At 43.3% G+C, this 19,335-nt stretch overlaps 1 protein-coding gene across 1 annotated transcript; it reads right to left on the bottom strand.

Annotated features, from left to right (window-relative positions):
• Window positions 1-1,680: 1,680 nt before the first annotated feature.
• LOC120802315 (protein sprouty homolog 3) lies at window positions 1,681-19,001 on the bottom strand. The gene is made up of 2 exons (XM_040149991.1): window positions 18,923-19,001; window positions 1,681-3,570 (listed from the first exon to the last, which is right to left on the bottom strand). Exon 2 carries the CDS (start codon window positions 3,482-3,484, stop codon window positions 2,564-2,566), a length of 921 nt encoding a protein of 306 aa, XP_040005925.1. The 5' UTR covers window positions 3,485-3,570; window positions 18,923-19,001; the 3' UTR covers window positions 1,681-2,563.
• Window positions 19,002-19,335: the final 334 nt, after the last annotated feature.

Raw genomic sequence — 19,335 nt, 5'->3', positions numbered from 1 at the left:
AAACGGTTACTCAGAAGGGTTCAGAACCAAGCCATATAACTGAGCTACGGTGAGGGACATGGTGTTGAATTGATGCTACAGCTTTTTCACAAGTCCTTGTTCAAAGTTTCCTGTCAGAGTTGCCCCAAAAGTTCCTGGATTGATCACAAGTGGACAGTAAATAAGTGAATGTTTACTATAATGGAAAACAGCCATAATAATATCAATCTCATAGGAACAAAGTAAAGCAGAATAAAAATAGTTATACAGTTAATAGCCCATATTTACATATAAAAATATAGCAAAGTAACTTTTAACAAATCAGGTCAGTGTGTGTTTGTGTGTCTGTGTTTGGGTGATGCACCCTGACACACACACAAAGAAAAGCCCATATGCATCCAAACATGAACACACAAACAAGCGCACGCACACACACACGCATCCACCTGACGTTGTGCGTTGTGTTTTTTTTTGTTTTGTTTTTTTTCCTTCAGCTTTGAAGCCTGCCTTCCTGGAAAAGACATGCACTGCTTTTAGCATTTTTGTTTGACTGTGTACCTGAAGTGCTGAATAAGTTCAGTAGAAGCAATGAAAGTCATGTTCAACCTAAAAAAAAAAGAAAATCCCACTCCTCACTTTGTGGAGCATGTGAACGGTCTCCATCTGACTTCGTGGCGACATCGACATCCTCTCTTTCCTCTTTCCTTCCCTTCATCCAGCCTCTCTCCTTTCTCTTCCCTCCCAGCATCCCTCTTTCCCCATCAGCTGTCCATCTGCCAAACGCCACAACTCCACTCATCCCGTCCCCTCTCTTCCCTCCCTCCCACGCTCCATTCTTCTCCGGCCCATTAAGGGCTATCATGAAGCTAATTGCCTGTTTGATCAGCTCTCTGTGGACCAGGGACTGGAGGCTTTTAGCCCTCTGAGCGTAAGAGGAGAGATGGACAAGGCAGGGGGGGGGGTATATGGGTGTGTGGGAATAATATGCCTTGAGTCAGCCTCCTTAATTCAAAATCTCAGTTCCCTAAAACACTGGGTCACCAAGAGCTCCAGGAATCCTGAGACCAGGTTTGGATTAGTTATGAGTTTAAAATGCTCTGGAAACTGAACCGCTGTTTAATTTATTTGGAGTAGAATCAAATCTCCGGAGCATAATTGTACTTGACTTAACAACCCAACAACGTGGTTGGTTAAAAACGCAAACATTGTTTGTGCCTTGGAAATTCTTCACTTTACCTCCCCGGTGGCAGCACATGTACGTACAAAGGCCCAGTTGACGTTATTGTGAATCGAGAAACTAAAGCTCCTGTTTTTCCATGTTAAGTCACTCTGGGCCAAGGTGCTCATGGACAGGCTGAATGAGACCGAGACAGGGAGGTGGTTCAGAGAAAGGAACATTTGTTTTGAGGATGGGAGGAGAATGGAGGAGAGGATTAAGTGGGTTGGAGGAGGAGGAGGAGGAGGAGAGAAGGATGGAGGTGGGGGCAGTGAAGGAGGTCGGTCAGAGAAGGGAGTCTGGCGACAGACTGACTTGGGGAGGAAACCTGACCAGACCACCAGAGCTCCACTGAAGCGGCACTGCTAAAAATAAGACAAGGGAGGCTTCTTCTGCTGACAAAAACAACATACACACAGGTTCTACATATACAGGTTGTTGTACAGTAGGAGGACACACACACATCGACACACACACACACATACACACACACACACACGCTGCCTAGTCACAATGGACGCAACCTCCCTCTGGTTAAATAATCCCCATTCAGCTCTTGGCTGCTGAGGAAAACATTGTCCATCTACCTCACAGTGCTTTTCCTTTACAAATGAGCTTAATAGCATTAAAGTTCACACAGTTCGTAGTGCATGGTCCCTTTTTGGTGTCAAACTGTTGTTACAGGTGTGGTCACAAGTGTTTTTGTTCTCACTTTATGCCTTGGTGCTTTTCTCAGAGTCCCGGTCAGGTATTAACCGCAACATAATGTTTGTTTCTTCATCCTTCCGTGGATTTTTTTGAATGTCATTATGGTCTAAGTTCTCAGTCTTTCGTGCTTCTTCTGATTCACTATTTCAAGAGGACGGAAACTCTTGCTGGCATAGACCATGCACATCACCGCAGGCGTCGTTCCTTCCTGATTTGGTCCGTCGCCCGTCTCTGTGCGTTCTCTTTGCAAAAGGTGGAAGGAGGTTTAACAATAAATAAATAGATTTTAAGACGTCCAGATTACACCACAGTATGCAGAGAGAGGTGATTTCTGTCTGGAAGTCGTGGTTAAGGTCGAAGGGTAGTCCAGCAAAGCACGGCAGCTTCTTCCTTCACGATGACTCTCTTGTTTTTAGGCATGAAGTCTCCAACATGAACAGGCACAGTAAAGCTTTGGTCCCTCCTGAGCTGGAGAAGTAAATTCAAGGTACATTAGGTGAACAACACTTCATGGCTGATTGGTTGGCTTGTCATATGTAGGCAGGTGGGTGTCAATGGCGTTGTCGTCACAAGGTCAGCTGTGGCACTGTTGATTGGCGACGGCGTTGCTTTGGCCACAGCTGAGGGGAAAGGGATTTACCTGGCCCCCATCCAAGCCTGTCATAACGGCTTCTCCAGAGCTTTGCTGCGTAGCGAGGGATGACCAGGGTTAGGGTTGGAGGCGGAAATCTTGCGGCACACAGTGTTGGTGTTTCTACACCTGCAGCCGGGGCGCGTGGCCCGGTCGTGGGTGCACTGGCACAGGGCAAGGCACAGCCTGGCAGGGGGGTAGCAGCAGAGGCAGGGCAGGCAGAGTGCCAGCAGGCCCATTGTGCCCCAGCGGGCACAGGCATGGGCTGGAGCACAGGAGCACGGCCGGTCAGCGCAATTATCCTCGTCGTCCTGGGCAGAGCAGTGATAGAATAAACCTTTAACGCAGCACAAGCAGGTGCCGTACTCCACCGCACTCTCAGCAGAACACAGACAGCGCTGTCCACACGCCCAGCAGGAAGGCAGGCGCCGGGGGGCGCAGCACTCTTGGCACTTACAGCGACCGCACCGCTCGCAAATGAACAGATGAAGGCCCACCTCAGCCTCGTCCTCTGTCAGGCCTTTACCCAAGGAAGCATCGGGCTTGAGTTCCCCTTTAGGTTGAGAACGGACCACTGAACCTAGCCCAGAGTGAGATGGCGTCAAACCTGCCAGTAGCCGCTGGTCTGACGTGGCACTGGTCCGAGACATGGAAGAGCTTATGGTACTGGAACGGCTCAGGTGGGACAGGTGACTGTGCTGCTGCTGACTTTGGCTGCGGGGCAGGGCAGAGTGGAAGGGGGGCTGAGCGTGATGGGTATATACTCCATGAGGGTAACCGTCATCATGGCCATAAAAAAATCCGGACTGGGATGCCGGTTCCAGCGGCACAGGCCTCTCCACATAGTCATTGTTAGCCCGGATGGCACGTATCTGATCGAGCGACAGCACTGGTACCTGCTGGAGGTCCAGCCCATCCAGCTCCATCCTAAAGGAATGAGCAGGGTCCATCCTGTCGATCCAGGCCGGGTGGCACCAGGTCTGCAGGCCGGGGCTGGGGCAAGGTGCTCCCAACACTCACGGCACATCGGATAAACCTGCAAACACACAGAGAAAGGAAGTGACAGTTGTTATTGATGTTGAATTTAACTTTCAGTGATTCATAATCTATATGTTTAACTAGCACAACTAGTGCCACTCTTGTAGTCTTTTTATTGTAAGGTTACAGCAGTGAGGAAATCGACCTCAAATTCCCTCTGATAGTGTTTGCAACAAAGAAATTTTGATGAAGATAATTATATTATACTTCATAAATCACTCTAACGAACGGTCCAAAACACGAAGATTTACCATCAACGACGATATGAAACACAGAAAAGCAGGACGTTTTCAGCTTTTGAGAAGTGGGCTCCAGCGAATGAGTGGTATTTAAGACTGCCAAATGATTCTGCCAAATAATCATTTTTCCAAATTATTTACCCAGCGAGGAGCACAGAAAGTAGTGTTGCCAAGCTTTGCTTTCCTGTCCTGTAAAGTTATAATCTGGAACACTGTCATATAAAGACATGTGCATTTAATAAACTGCTTTTGATTCTCTCTTGTCCAAGTGATCTGATACGAGAACAGTTCAGGCTCGGCTCTGTTGTCATGTGCTCCGTGCTCCATGATAGACTTTGCTGTTCTGAACGGATCCTCTGGTAGTTAGCATAACAGAAACTAAAACTGCATTAGCAGAAAACCCAAAGGAAGAAATCATAGTCCATGCCCATAGGTTGGTCGATTTGAAAGAAGAGCTCTGGGAATACAGCACGTAAACAATGACCTAAGACGTCTACTGCTTTGAATTTTGCTTGTCTTCATTCAGCTTTAAGAAAATCACGCGCCAAAGAAAGAATCCTGAAAGTCAAAATTTGGAGCATTCCACCGAATAATCATCAAGCCATTGATCTGTGTCAACAACTTTTTTTTTAACGGCATATAATTGTGTATTTTGTGCTATGGAGCAAGCCTTTCAGAAAAGAATTGTTAGCTAACTAAACTGAAGCGTACATACAAAACGAAATGATTATCAAAAAGCAAACAACAATCGATCATTTTGCCTCAGTTATTGGCAGAGAGGAGGCATTGCTTTACATACAACAAACAGTAGCCTACTTATTACTCTCCAACTATTTAAGCAGCGCCTGATCAAAGATGGATCTTTGGCAGCAGAGCTTCCACACAGCCATCTGCCATGTCATCATGACTGCTGAGGTTCTCCACTGCTCAAGCTAACGCTATTATTAGCCTGCCAGAGCCAGAGAGATACGACCATGAGGTCCACACTGTAATTTAGCATCTGTTGAACACAGCTGCTGCTGCCACGGAGGAAACCCACCTGCGGACAGAGAGGCTGGCAGCACGGCAGAGCAGTTACAGACAATGTAGAGGAAAAGTAAAGTCGCAGGCTTAATTCTGAAACAAATTGTGTTTATGAATGAACATACTTGTGTGCTGTAGAAGGTTTAGTTTCCCCTCCTTGGCTTTGCAAGCGTGCTCAAGTAGAAGGATTATTCCCATTCAGAAAACTGAGAAGACGCTTTATTTTAGAAAACCTGTTGATAAATATAAAGAACAGAGTTCTGGTTTGTGGTTCCAGCCAAGCAGCAACCACAGCTAAAAGCTGAAGCTTGTGCAGAGATGATATACAATGCAGTTTCTTGAGCGGCCACCAATGTCTGCCTATAAAAAGTTTTTAAAAAGTTATAAATCATCTGTTTTAATTTGAACCACTTTCTACCAAAGATGTGTGTGTGGATAACTGGGAAAGATGTTGCTCTTTCCCAGCTGTTGAGCTTTTGGAATATTTCGAGCACCGCTAACGAGCCTGCCGCTGAAATCTCACAGATACATTATCTCAAAGCCGTAGGGCTTTAAAACGAAAAGTATCTGCACGGTTCCACTACCGAGGCGAAGGGGGGAAATGCATCTTTTTTAGCAAATCGGGTGAACTGATCCCTTGAGAGAGAGATGTTTTTGGGCACATTGGTCATTCATGCTTAATGTGGTGAATTTTGCTTGCTCATCCCACCACTGCTCCACTCAGGCTTCCTCCCTTTTGACCAAATTGGGTTTTCTGACTTCTGTAAGTGATAAATACGAGCAGTAGAATCAATCTTCAAGCTTCCAAATAATCCTTTTAGAAAATAATCAGTACCACGTCCATTTTATTTTCCTGCAGTTTCTGGTTCAAAGTGAATTTAGATCATTTTCGGTTTCTCCAGGACATTATTTGAGGAAGGACTTAATGAGTAGAGTAACTCAGTGTGTGACTATTATCCTCCAGGCTTTTGTTACCTTCAAATTTCTTGCTTAATTTCAAAGATTTTCATTTCCTGTGAATGCATCTTTGCCTCAGTTCAAAGACACGGAGTAAATATGTGTCCACTCGCCTTGTTTCATGGATTTCTATTGACCTTGTGCATGTGTGCTTCCTCTGTACATGCTCTGGCAGTTCTAGGAAAATGTTTAATCACTATACATTACTACTGTTACACCTACTAGTCAGTGGTGAAACGGACTTAATCGTGGGTTAAACTGATGCTAAATTTAAAAAAAAATAGGAGATGATATTAACTCGCTGTCTCTTTGGCTGTACTAAGTAGCTATAGTATAAGCCAAATAACCCATTTCAAGGTGTCCATATGTGGAATTATCAAGTGGAGGAATATACACATGGTTTGCGGTCTGCATACGACAGCAAAACCCTAAACTGCAACAGCAAATAAGGTTTGTGGGAAACGCAATCACCGGCTGAACTATGTTCAGAGGCGCTGCTTTTTGAATGAATGAAGCACTGCATTTATTAACGGCGGCAGAGTTGCCAGGAGGTGGTTGGGGTGGATGGAATATAAAGCGCACAACTGTTTTGTGGTTAAGTTTAGGAAACAAAGGCTCTTTGGTTAAGGTTAGGGAAAGAATGTGGTTGTCGGAAAAGAAATACATTGTCTCTGAACACTCTTCTAATACGTTCAGTATCAACATATTTGCAGCTTAACAAACATGTAAATGAACAACATCCCCAAATTATGTTAATAGAAAACGCAATTATGATTCCTACAAAACATGTTTGCAGTTACAGTACAGTTGGATAGAAATGTAGTTTGATGTGTACTCATCGTTATGCTGGGTGAGACGGCAACTAAATGCTTCAAAGGTCAATATGAACTTGCTTCCTGGTGCGGTAAATGTACGAGAAAAGTAAAGAAAGTGTAAGGTCCAAATGTAGTCAAATATGTAGCTGATTTGATTCCCTGTTCAGATATCAGATGAGCCCTGAATGAAAAGACAGAACTCTGGAGGAAAAAGAAATGATAGCTTGATATTTGTTGCCCACATTGAAAGGAAAATGTGTGTTTCTTTGTGTGTGTGTGTGCGCGCATGACAAAGACATTACAAAAGCTCCCCATTCAACATGCAGAAATACTGTATGCTCATAAACACACACACACACACACACACACACACACACATACACGCTCAGCTGTACACTCACAAGAAACTGCAGTCTTGCCAAGTGGCCAAGGGGGAGAGATAGCTGGCTGGCTTCTCACATGGGGCCGGTCCTCTCAGAGAGTAATGAGGCCAAATGGAAATGCATTTAAAGCAGCTCAGATCATGAGATTAGATAGAGGAGGAAGGGGGGAGCAGCAGCAGCAGCAGCAGCAGCAGCAGCAGCAGCAGCAGCAGCAGCAGCAGCAGCAGCAGCAGCAGCAGCAGAAGCAGCAGCAGCAGCAGCAGCAGCAAATACACAGTCTGAATTCACATCCACGTGGTTCAAGACCCATTCAAAAAAATACCGTTAGTGTGTCAGAAGTTTTCTGTCCGGATTGTTTTTCAGATATTTTTTTGTTTACGGTTAACATCTTACAAAGAACTACCAGAACTAACACCTTGTTTTTTTTTGTTTTGTTTTTTTTTTTTAGTCTAATGGATGTCACCTGATAACAAAGCGAAACATTACTGCCCCCCTCTGTTAATGAGTATGGTTGAATGGATAAGCTGTGTGACCATTAAGGCCTCGGTATCCTTCCGCTAAAGTGCTTGTCAGATCGTCATTCGTCAGCATCTGAAATGGAACTGGGGAGGGGGCTGCGGCCGCCAATTTTTGTCTCTTTGGAAACTGACAGTCCAACATTCGCACCGACGTCATGCAGCGATGGGCCAGGTGTGCGTACATGAGGAAGTAGGAGTTATTTAAACTCACCTACACATGGCCACTTTCATTTTTTGCATGTACAACATTGTGAATGCCTTTGGAGGAGAGACCAAACCACTATCCCCATACAGTATTTAAAAAATATTGCATCTCCACCCACTCGATGAGGGCAGGGTTTTCCATCCACCTTTGAGTGTGACTGTTCTGAAAAGCTACAGACGACATATCGTATGAACTAGTTTCTTTCGACCAGACCTTTTAGACCGCTGTGTTTCTCTGTCTAGTATTAGCAGGTTCATGCTTTCTTTTTTTTTCCTTGTACCGGTTCAACTGGAATTGTTGTCTTGCAAAGGTAGACGAAAATGTCTCTATAGATCTACAAGAGATGGGTGAAAGGAGTTATGGTAGGTTGGAGAGTCTTGAACAGGAGCTAAGGGACATTTATGCGGATTGCAATTTAATAAACAGCAGCATTGTTTTGTTTTGGAAAGAACAAAAGAAGAACTGCATAGTTTTCATGAGCAGCGGTGGCTGAGCAGAGGAAGAAACGGAGATGGACACAGAATTCAGACTGCATCAACAGACAACCCGAAGAAGGTGTCTAAGTCCTGGCCGGCACCAGAAGTACACAACCCAAAGATGTGCACTATACTACCATTGAAAACAAATACAATGGTATTGGTGGCCTGTTATGTACAGCTACACAGTTAGATACAGAAATCGGGAAAAAGAAAAGTGGCCTCTAGAAAATGCAGTGAAAAAGCAATAAGACAAGAGCAAGCAGAAGTAGATATGGGGGAGGTGGATGAAACCCAAGAATGGCAATCCATCACTGGGACGGAAGGAAGGAGTGGTGATTAGCAAGCTGGACTGTAAAAACAAAAACAAAACAAAACAGAACCAAACACTTCCTGTCCTCCAGGCTTTCCAAGGAGAGGCTTCTGGACAAATAGTGGCAGGCTGAGCATAAAGGTACCTTCACCCAGCAGCCTCGCCGTATCTTTCTCCTGGACCCCTCCTTCCAGCCATAAAGCAACAGATAAGGAGGCCCAGGTTGGTTAGATGAGGATGCATTTTCAAATTAGTCGGAGGAGAGAGGAGAAGTCCTGGTGACTAATCTCATCAGGGAGAGCGGTGGCCACGGCTCGCTCGTACTCTGCCCGCCTATCAGGCCATCTAATTGTTAAAAAGAAGAGGCCTGCCGTCCATTTCCATGACCTCATTTTTATTTACTGGTCGAGCCAACTACAGCCAACATCCCCAACGCGACACACATACTGCAAGTCATGTCGAAAAGTTGGAGACTATGGCACCTAGGATGGAAAAATGTAGGGGAGCATCTGTTCAGGTTCAACTTCAAGTCTACGTATGTGCAAAACAAACGTGGAGTAAAACGATTTGACAATAATTTGATTAACTGATGACAAAAATTTAGACACTAAATTTTTGAAAAAAATTTTCTTCTGACACTTGATAGATAATTGATGAATAGATGAATCCAAGAAAATAAGCGTCAGATTAACCCATATTGAAAATAGTCATTGGTTGAAATCCTTAAAAACAAAAGAAATCCATCCAAATATCAGCTTATTATCACAAAAACCACAAATCCAACCTGAACTTCAGAGAAGGAGAAAAAGGTTTCATTACTGTGATAATCATTGGCGTCCGTATTTGCAGAATCAGCACCATATTATTTCCCACATTGGGAGGGGAGGACATACACAGTTGGTAAAGGTGCCAATGTATCGTACAGTTATTTCTATTTTGAAATCTTCCTTTTTTTTTTTTTTTTTTTTTTTTTTTTAACACTGGGGAGAAAAATAAAGTGTCTCTCAATGGTCCTGGTATTGGCATCATCACATGACCTGTATCGGCCACACTGATTGGCTATGCTGAGGAGTGGGCAGTGTCTGTTATCAATTCTCTGGCAACAACAGCTAAGATGAGAGGTGTGTGTGTGTGTGTGTGTGTGTGTGTGTGTGTGTGTGTGTGGAGAGGGCGAGGCAGGCAGAACCATCCCCTCTCATATTACAAGTGGAGCTCAGGGCCGTGTTGTGTGTGTCTTTTTTTTTTTTTTTTTTTTTTTTTAAACGTGTCACATGTGTGTTATTGTGTGTATGTGCTTGTGAGAATTCTGGGTAGCTGACTTCCCAAACATGGTTTCCATGGACACATCTTCCGGTAGAGGGATGGGGAGAAGCAAACCGCAGCAGTCACTTATGGGTTTCACTCTTTTGTCTGATTTAAACTCTCACGATCTATTAAGTATAAACTGTTTAGAACTCCAAGACTAAGTTATGGGTGGATAAAAAACCTGAAGTGTTGGGTTTGGGTTTATTTTGTGTCCAAACGCCCTGAGAAAGGCAAGTAAGCCGATATGCACTGACGCATATTTATAACGTACTAACCCATATTTATTTACGGCTTTTTATTTTTAACCATCGGTGCTACCCATGGATAAGGGCGTATTTTTTTCCTTTCAAAAAATTAATGGTAACTGACTTCGTGTCATTATATTACTGATTTACTTAACTTATACTGTAGTCTTGAAGAGTGGAAGGGATTTATTTATGCTTATTAATTTCATGCTAACAGCCATAGGAGCTTTTTTTTTTATACCAGTGCCAATATGATGCCAGAGTCTAAGCAGCAAAACAGTATCTTTTTTGTTTCTTCAATAAATTGTTTGATACATTTTTATTCACAAGAATAAGCTAAACCTCTCAGATCAGTGTTTAATGATGTCTTAACAAACTACTTAAGAAACTACTAAGACTTTACCTAAATACGGTACCATCAAACATTAGCAAAATTGTAAATGCCAAAACTCTACTGCTGAAAAACTGATCATTTTGTTTCTGCCATGATTACTGGGTAGAAATAACTCAGAAATTCAATTTTAAAAAAGGCAAAAAAAAGTCCTGCTGTTTCACGGTAAACCTATTATTTTTCCTGATTATTTTTTTTTTTTATGTCAGCATTGCTTATTGGCAAAATCACACTTCAGTAAATAAAACTCTGCACTTTTCTCATCAGATACTCAGGTCCTCTGGCGAATTTGTTATCAGCCAAATCAATAGAATCTAAACTTTTATATTTGGACGAAATCATCATCCACGTTCGCACAAGTGCGATGGTAGGTTGGGGAAACTTGACGCAGGTTTGTGGCAAACACTGGACTGTCATGGCCGTCAGCGCAGTGAGTGTTTTATCTAGTAGATAATCCATCCGGCTCAGAGGAGAGAGGAGAGAAGATGAGAGGCGTCTCTTCTCTCTCTCGGCCTTTCTCTTTCTGAAACTGCTGCTCAACGGCCTCGTAACATTTTAAAGAAAGCGGTGTCATCGTTCGGGAACAACAGGAAATGGGAAGAAGGGGAAGCTGGAAAACAGACTCTAACAAAACACTCGGGCTTCTTTTTGCTGCTTAAATTTGGTTTCTCTAAAGCTAACACCAATTGAACTAAGTATAGCATGTGTAAAATGTAAAAATGAATGTGAATGAAACAAACCAAACTGAAAGCAAAACAGTCAGAGAGAGCTGGTGTTTCAAGAGACCGTAACCTGAGGATGGACCTCTGTGCTGGGGGAGTATCAGTAATGACTGAGCTTCTGCCCTGGTACGGACACACACACACACACTCCTGCTCCAGCACTCCTTTCCACAACACACACTGTATACACTTTCTTGCTGCTGCCCAATCAACGTTTACACTGCCAGGTTGCAGCTGATGTGTTGTCTTGAGCGCAAAATGTTGGAGTCGTAAAGGCCTAAATTCCTAAGCTAGGAAATTTAGGATTTGTTTAAAAAATAAGAAAAATAAAGAATAGCATCAACTTAAACTTAAAGTTGGAACCACAGTCAACGGGTATTTTCGCACCCAAATGCCCCCATTGAATAGGAATGTGGAAATCAAAAACTCATTTAAATAAAATGACTATTGTTGTAGACGAAAATTGCAACAAAGACGTCGATGTTTTTAGAAATATTTTAAATTCTGCGAGCAATTATGTCCCGTTCAATAAAGAGCTGGTTCGCAGAAAATGTAAAATGCCCCCAAACTCGAGTTTCATAACTCGTGGTAGTCGTCTGAAAGCTGAAGAATCTAAAGAGTAAATCTGTAAAAACTTTTTTGGTTAAAAAAGGCACCGATTCAGATGTCAGAGGTAAATAGAAACTCCTAAGCTGCGCTGATTCCTCGTCTGCCCGCTGACTCTCCGACTTCCGCTGAGTCTGGACTCGACCTGCTGATGGTCGATGGAGTTTAATGGACGGAGCATCGCTGCATCTCTCACCGATGACATCATGGCTTCAGGCTATTTTAAAACCGACTGCAGTGACCCTTTGCCTTGGAATGAGGAGGGGTTGCCCTCTCCTCTCCTCTTCTTTCCTGTCTTCCGCTCCTCTCTTCCTCTCATATCTCCCCCATCCTCTTCACCTCCTCTCCTCCCCTCGTATCACCTTCACCACCTCCCTTCACTCTCCCCTTTCATTCCATTCTCCTGCCCCTCCTGTCCTTCACTCCCCTAACTTTTCTATCTCTTCTCTGCTTTTTTGGGTCTTTCCTGTTTCGTTGTTGTGCCCCTCTCTCTCTCCGAAGTATTAGTAGAACATGGGGTCTTTAGTCCTTTTGTTAAAAATAATAAGAAATAACACTTTTTGACCATCGGCGTAAGTGAATAACCTCAAAAAGTTTAAAGCAGCATATTTTGGGAAATCCGTTTTCCAGCTGAGAAGAAAATCAATATTAATTCAATCTCTGTGCATTCTCTTTGCCAGGGAGCCTGACAACTTTGAAATAAAAAACGTGCCTTCCAACAACTCCAGACCACTTCAGTCCTCAGTGGCAGACACAGCCATGACTCCGAAGCCGTCTTATTTACACGTTATGCTTGAGTTTTGTTAGGTGTTGTGAAAAGGCTCCGACCTGTTAACCCAGATATCGGGACGGGTTTTCTGAGAAACTGTGCGCTGTCTCTACAGTTGTGGCTCTTTAAAGTTGCTTGTTTTTGACTTTCTCTGTCGCTATTGCAAAAGAAACACAAAGAAAAATCCCTACGAAACCCCCACAGCCCTTCAGCACATCACCATGTCCAACTGTTTAGGTCTGATGGTCAACTACCGTAGTTTTTGTTAGTGTCAGTGTCATGCTTGTCTGGTAATTGGTCCCTGAACCCCCCTTTGGGAGGCGTGTCCAAAGCGGAGGCAAAAATCAAAGCATCCATACAAGTATGAGGCTCGCCTGTGTGCTGCCCGGAGAAGCATAATTACAGCTCGAGATGAAGTTCTAATGCGTAAGCCAACTGCTCCCAAAAACCACAGTACTTCCTATGTCTGCACATGTTAAATAAACAAGATAGATTACATAAATGATTTAATGACAAGTGATTCACAATAATTAAATAATTACATTTCTTAATAGGCATCATTACACGCAAGCAGCAGCAAAGAGGTGAGAGTAACAGTGTAAGAGTTAAGGACAGAGTCATACAGGATTTCTTTTTTTCTTTTTTTTTTAAAGAGACCTATAGAAACCTCATCTTCTGGAGCAGTCAGACAAATGTAGCTGAGTAAACCAGCCAAGTTATACCAAGGAGTTATGTTCGTTTTTCGTCGTTCTCACAATTTATGTCTATTGCTAACATTCGGTGCCAAAGCTGAAGTTAGCGTGCCCTACATGTAGTCAGGGTGCGGAGGCCGAGGTAGAGCGGATGGACGAGAGACCGGAGTTTATCTCCAGTCGCAGACATTGAAGTAACGTACAACTTTTGATTAACTGTAACCACGGTGTTTCCCCATTCTTGACCGAGTGTTTTAGTTTCCATAAGCCATAGCTTATTTGCCCTTGACCACAGCCTTTCCCTGACGTTGACCCTAAACCTAATTGCGGTGCACGGATTTTGCAAAAAAGCGAGGAATTTGAAAACGTCAACTAGGCTGTGAAAAAATGTTGCCTTTGAACGTAGTTTGGGGTTTTGCAGGATCGTCTATTATCAAAGCCCTTTTTCAGCAATAGGGTTGGAGAAAACCTACTGAGAGCAGGACCTACCTGAACCAATTAGGTTAAATATAATTTGGACCACACCTGACTGAGGGCCCAGGTTGGGTCTCGGTTATTGGGACCAGAGCGGGCCTGTGAAGACGTCTTTCAGTACCTCAGAACTGTTACTTTCCGTACCTAACCTCAGCGTTTCTGGATCAGAAATGAAACGGTGACTTTAAGGCTAAAGTGATGACTTTTCAGCTTCTAGGTAATTTGAGCGTGCAGGAATCAGAGTTGTGTATTTTTGATTCACTTTCATGGACAACATGCTTGTTGTCTAATGCCATCTTGAGAGCAACAGGAGTAATAGACTACTAGTTGCAAATTCTGACCAAGGTGTCGCTATTGTGTAAAGTCAACACAAAAAATGGCTTTTAAAATCACGTAAAAGCAATGATACGGTAAAACAACACATGAAATCAATAAAATCCAACCAAATCAAAGAAAAAGAGAATAAAGTCGCATAAGGTTCAAAACCTTTTTTTTTTTTTTCCTACGGTGTGGCCAGCTTCTCTGGGTGTATGACTGTGCCTGTGCGGCCCATCAGGCACTAAGACCCAGGGGCCTTCCTCCCGATGCCCTCCGGGAGCACAGCAGGATTGAATGACAATAAACTGGATGAGATACCGGATGTGCCGAAACTGACCCCAACGGAAAGACTGAAATAGACACTGCAGACCAGCAAGTCCAGGCACAGGGGGGGAGAACGGGGGGAGAGAACGGGGGGAGAACCGGGGGGGGGGGCAGTGAACAAGTGAGGGATGGTGATGCTAATAATGGTTAAAAAAAAAAAGTGGTGGAGCCAGATGTAGAGAGAGGGATGAGAAAGATGGGGAAAAAGTCAAAACACGCCAAATAGAAGGAAAGCGTGAGAGAGCAGAGGGGGAAGAAGCAGTAGTAGTTTTGTCATGTAACGTTACACTAGACAAAGCCTAAATCCAAAAGATGATTAGACTGAATGTTTGCCCAAATTTAATCCTGCTTTTGGTACAATCACAGCAAAGGACAAAAATTTGAACAGTGAAATGCAAATTCTCTTTAACTCTCCTAAACTGCTTTAGATTATTAGTACTGTTCTGTGAAAGACATCACATGTTCTCCGGGCCACGTTTACGTGAATTACAACATAACTGCTGCAGCCGTTTAGTTGCACATACTCAAAGTTTTGTCTTCAAGGTCTTTCCTCCCGCCTTTTAATCATTTGTACTATATCTGCACATGGCAACTCTAGTACGGTTGGGAAATGTTTAAGGTTAAGCAACTAAAACATTTGATTAAGGCTCGGGAAAGATTATGGGCACGGCTCTAAAAAGTAAGATAAGATTAAGATATGGTTTTTCCATTGATACTAAAAGGCTGCCACTGTCCAAAATATCTTTTGGGGGGGGGGGAAACACTACTTCCTGCATAGACACTGAATGTTGGCCCTGAAAATAACCTTGTTCTGTAGAACAGTCCAATCAATGTAAAGAGAGAATGGGTTGCAAATATCCGGTGAAACACCAACAGGGAAATGCCGTAGTACCTCCAGTAAACCGGTTACCTTGGAACCCAATGAAATAAAAGGTATTTGGCTTAATCATACTTAATTCAGGAGCAGTTGCGACTCCTCTATTGTGGCGTCGTTAGTCTGAACCACATAGAAGGAGGTCCCTACTGCTCAGTTTCATGAGATCCGGGACTTGTAGTTAAGGTCAGGAGCAGGTTGGTTCTTGGACCAGAGTGTTGGTGACGGTTGTTCTGCAGTTTGGTCAAATAGCATTGAATTCTTCAACCACGAGTTGGATCGTTATGAAAACGTTGTTTAAGGTTAGCCATCAAATGGTTTTTGTTTTCTTATCTAGGTTAAAATGAAAATTTAGTCTATGAGTTGGAACTAAACAAGAGTTTGTAAAACTTTTTTTTCATGTCCAGTGTTACGGGGATTAGGGTATGGTGATAATGATATTACAAGTGCAGGCAGGTGCACTGAACATTTAAAAAGCATTGATACCTTTAGTGCTGACAACACTGTGCTGCCACAGCGCTGTGGTGTTACAGGTGGAGTTTTTAAAGGCGGCTTTGTCACTAAAATAAATAAATAAATAAAACGCAAGCGAACACTTTCTCTCACTTTTTCTACAAGGAGACAAAGAAAAAACACCAACTGTCCTTTCAAGAGCCTTTGAAAGACCAAACTGCATCCTGCCAGGTCAGGGTTCGGAAGCAGCTGGACTGAGGTAAGTCACTGGAACATGATTTACATCCTCAGTTGTTCGTCACGTATCGTTCGTCCGAGGTTCATTTTGTTATCCTCGGCTTTCCATGATCCTGGCTACTGCTGGTATAACATCTGTCACTTTTATTTACATAACTTCTTGAATATTGAGGCTTCCTGAACAGTAGTCGGTTGATTACGTGCAGGCATTACTGTCGGCCATCCGGGATTTTGAAATTTAATTGGTCATTCTTATATTAGCACCATTGACTAGAGGCCTAAAATGTCAATGTGACCGTAAAGATTCTCAGCTGCTGCTTGTTTTATCTGCTGTTTAAAGTCCAACTATACCTTCTGTTGTTACTCTCTGGAAAATATCCCCATCGTATCATGGAAATCATGGCCTTAACCCTAAGCCAAAAAAATCCCCCCCCCCCTCCAAAAAAAATCTTGGCGGCGTCTTTGTTGCCAAGCATAGACTGAAGAAAAACATGGACGTCATCGTCTGGAAGCGTATTTTAAAGCTCAGGGCATGGGATTACTGCTCGCTACAATCTTTTTAGTTTTGTGAGACAGAAAGCCAAACGGGGGCAGAGGGGCGGAGACTGGGTGGAGCTGCGTTGGGGCAACCAAGCAACAACATCCGAACTGTTGCCTTTAGAGAGACCTGTCAAACACTTTCCCAAATATAGACCTTATTAAGCATTAGGCAGCGTTCTGTCTGTGAGCCCAGGGTGGCGTCTTCAAATAGTGATTCTTTGACCTTTGGCTTTGAACAATTATTAGATTATCAAAACAGCAATGAAAAATATGTGGAAATGATTAATTTAATTTGTACTCAAAGAGGGAAGTCGGGGTTTTCCCACTCACGTCAATAGTTTATTTTTTCTTGTGACATCTACTGGTTTTTGGAGGAACTACACCTTAAGACAGCACTAACTCTGCCTTGATTGTTGCTTTTTGTTGCTAAGCGCTCATCGCTGCGCACTGGCGTCTTCCTTTCTGAGAATTTCCTTTTTGAATTTAAATTTTGAGTGTCTGTAGGTGGCGCTCATTTTCTTTGTCCTTCCGGCCTGGATGTTCCCGCTCATCCTGCACATTACTCGGCTCGGTTTTTTATTTATTCCAGACGTTAGGAAATGAAAAACTCCTCACTTTCTCTGCAGTGGCAAAGGCCAAGACAGACGGAGTTGTTAGCGAAGCTTTTATCGGCCGTAAATACTGTTGTTGTCCATCAGAAACAAAGTGGCAAGACTGACCTGTGTATATAGTTCATTGTATTTCTGAAAATGTCAAGCGTTATTACTTTCAAGAGGACATACTGTTCCGTTTCTTTTCCATCTTTGATTTCGTTTTTACAAAGTGTTTTACTGAGACACTTTTCTCCCTCTGTCCACAGGTTTGTGGTTCTGTAGTGCATTAGTCAGTGCATTAGCTCCTCCGGTGGCATAAAAAATAATAATAAGAAAACAAAACCCTCCATCTCCAGTCATCCCCTCCCTCTCTCCATTCCATCTAACCGTCCATCCATTTCATCATTTGTTCATCTGTCCGCCATATTTCTCCTCTCCACACACGCGGTCCCCTCCCTTTCCATCCATCCATCCCTGCTCAGTCGCTCCTCTTGTCCCATTCACTTTCTTTTTCTCTCCCTCTTCCTCCCTCCCATCAGTCCGCCCCATCATTTGCTCATCCACCCGCCCCTCCAGTCCCACCCCACTGGAGATGGGTATTGACATTCTGCATCCGACCTTGAGGACAATCAATCCCAACCCCACATGTCCCCATCACAGTTGCACACACGTGTACACACACGCACGCAAACTGCTTAAACGCACTGGGAGAAATGTTATCACGCGGCCTAACAATCATTTAATAATATGACTATTTGGCTGTTACATGTGGGAGGATAGTTTAGAAATGTGCTGTCTCTCGCCTCTCGCTGATTCGTTGAGGGTGTTCTCAAAGTTTTCTAACTTAGTGCAGAAGTTGGTTTAAAGAAAATTCTGTCCAGACTAATAAACTGTCGAAGGGACTAATTCACCTTCCCTAATAATAAAGCAATAACTTGGATCAGTCTGTCAACCAGGGGCAAAGGAGGGTACGGTTAACATCTCTGCACTTCGCCCATCCACAAGCTCAAACACACGTCCAGATATTTAACTGTAGTAATCACTCAGGAGAAAAAGGATGACTAGTAACTGCGGGATGTGTACGTATAGAGCAGCTGTGTGGATGGAATTTTAAAAGGAAAAAAGGGTAAAACATAAAACCGAGACCATCCCTCCTCAACTGTTCACCCGCCCCGCGGTCAAGACTCTTTATCTCCAACGTACGTGTGAGGCTGCACAAGACTCAGGAGGTGAAACTCAAATTACCGCTTTTTCCTGGTTTTTACCTGCTTTGTCTGTCGAAAGGGAAATTGGGCAGGTTGCCATCATGTTCCCTGAACTTTTCTGGTTCATGTTATATCAGGTTCTTATGAGTTTGGACTTAAAAGTCCATCTCAGCTTGATCTGATGAGAAATGTCTTTCGAAATTTGGTAGGATATTTAATAGTAGGTTTTTATTCTAACATATGAAGAAAAGCCAGTGGGTCGGATTAAAGTGTTTTAGGAAAGCAACCAAAAGTTTATCGTAACATTAAGACCCAAAAGACTTAACCGAAACTGAAAAAAAAAATTCATGGTAAGTCAAATGAAAACACAAACTTGTAGCGGTGTTACTAAGAACTGGCTGTAAATGCACAGAAATGAGTAGATAGCAAAATTAAATCAACAAATATTCAAGAGAACACATCTCATCCATCTGCATCTGCATCCACCACATTCCCGTTAAAAGCTCAAGCAGTTCTAAGAAACAAAAAGGGCTGTTTGCAAAGCTACAAAAGCCTTTTGAATAATTCCTGATTTCATCAAAAATTCCACATGGAACTTTTTCATTCCAAGGTCACGCAAATCATCAATAGTTCATCAGCAGATCGGATGGCAACGGGATGAATTTATGCTTACCTCTGACTGGTGGGAGATCCATTCTGCAGCCGCGTGCTGGGGTGTCCTGTGTGTGTGTGTGTGTGTGTCTGACAAAAATATCTCTACAATATCCCTGTAATGACTTATGATATGTACGTGGAACCCAGTGACGAATTTATCTCGGCCTTAATGTACTTCTGTGAGTTTTTAATGTTACTTTAAGATCTTACTTTATGGTTCTGCACAGGGCTATTTGCTAAAATATTTGTCTGATACCCCGCTACAGATATTTAACTGTAGCCCTGTGGCCTTAAGGGTGTGTGAATGTAAGGAGGGATCAGGCTGGGAGGATGCTCTTTCTCAGTGTGACGCGCCCTCCTCCTCCTCCTTCTCTTCCCGGAGCTCTTCCAGGAGCGCTCTGATCCCGGCGCGTTCTCCTGAGGTCACCTCCT

This window comes from Xiphias gladius, chromosome 17, assembly GCF_016859285.1.
Source record: "Xiphias gladius isolate SHS-SW01 ecotype Sanya breed wild chromosome 17, ASM1685928v1, whole genome shotgun sequence".
In the NCBI taxonomy this organism is placed as follows: Eukaryota; Metazoa; Chordata; class Actinopteri; order Istiophoriformes; family Xiphiidae; genus Xiphias; species Xiphias gladius.
This window is presented reverse-complemented; position numbering and strand designations above follow the sequence as displayed.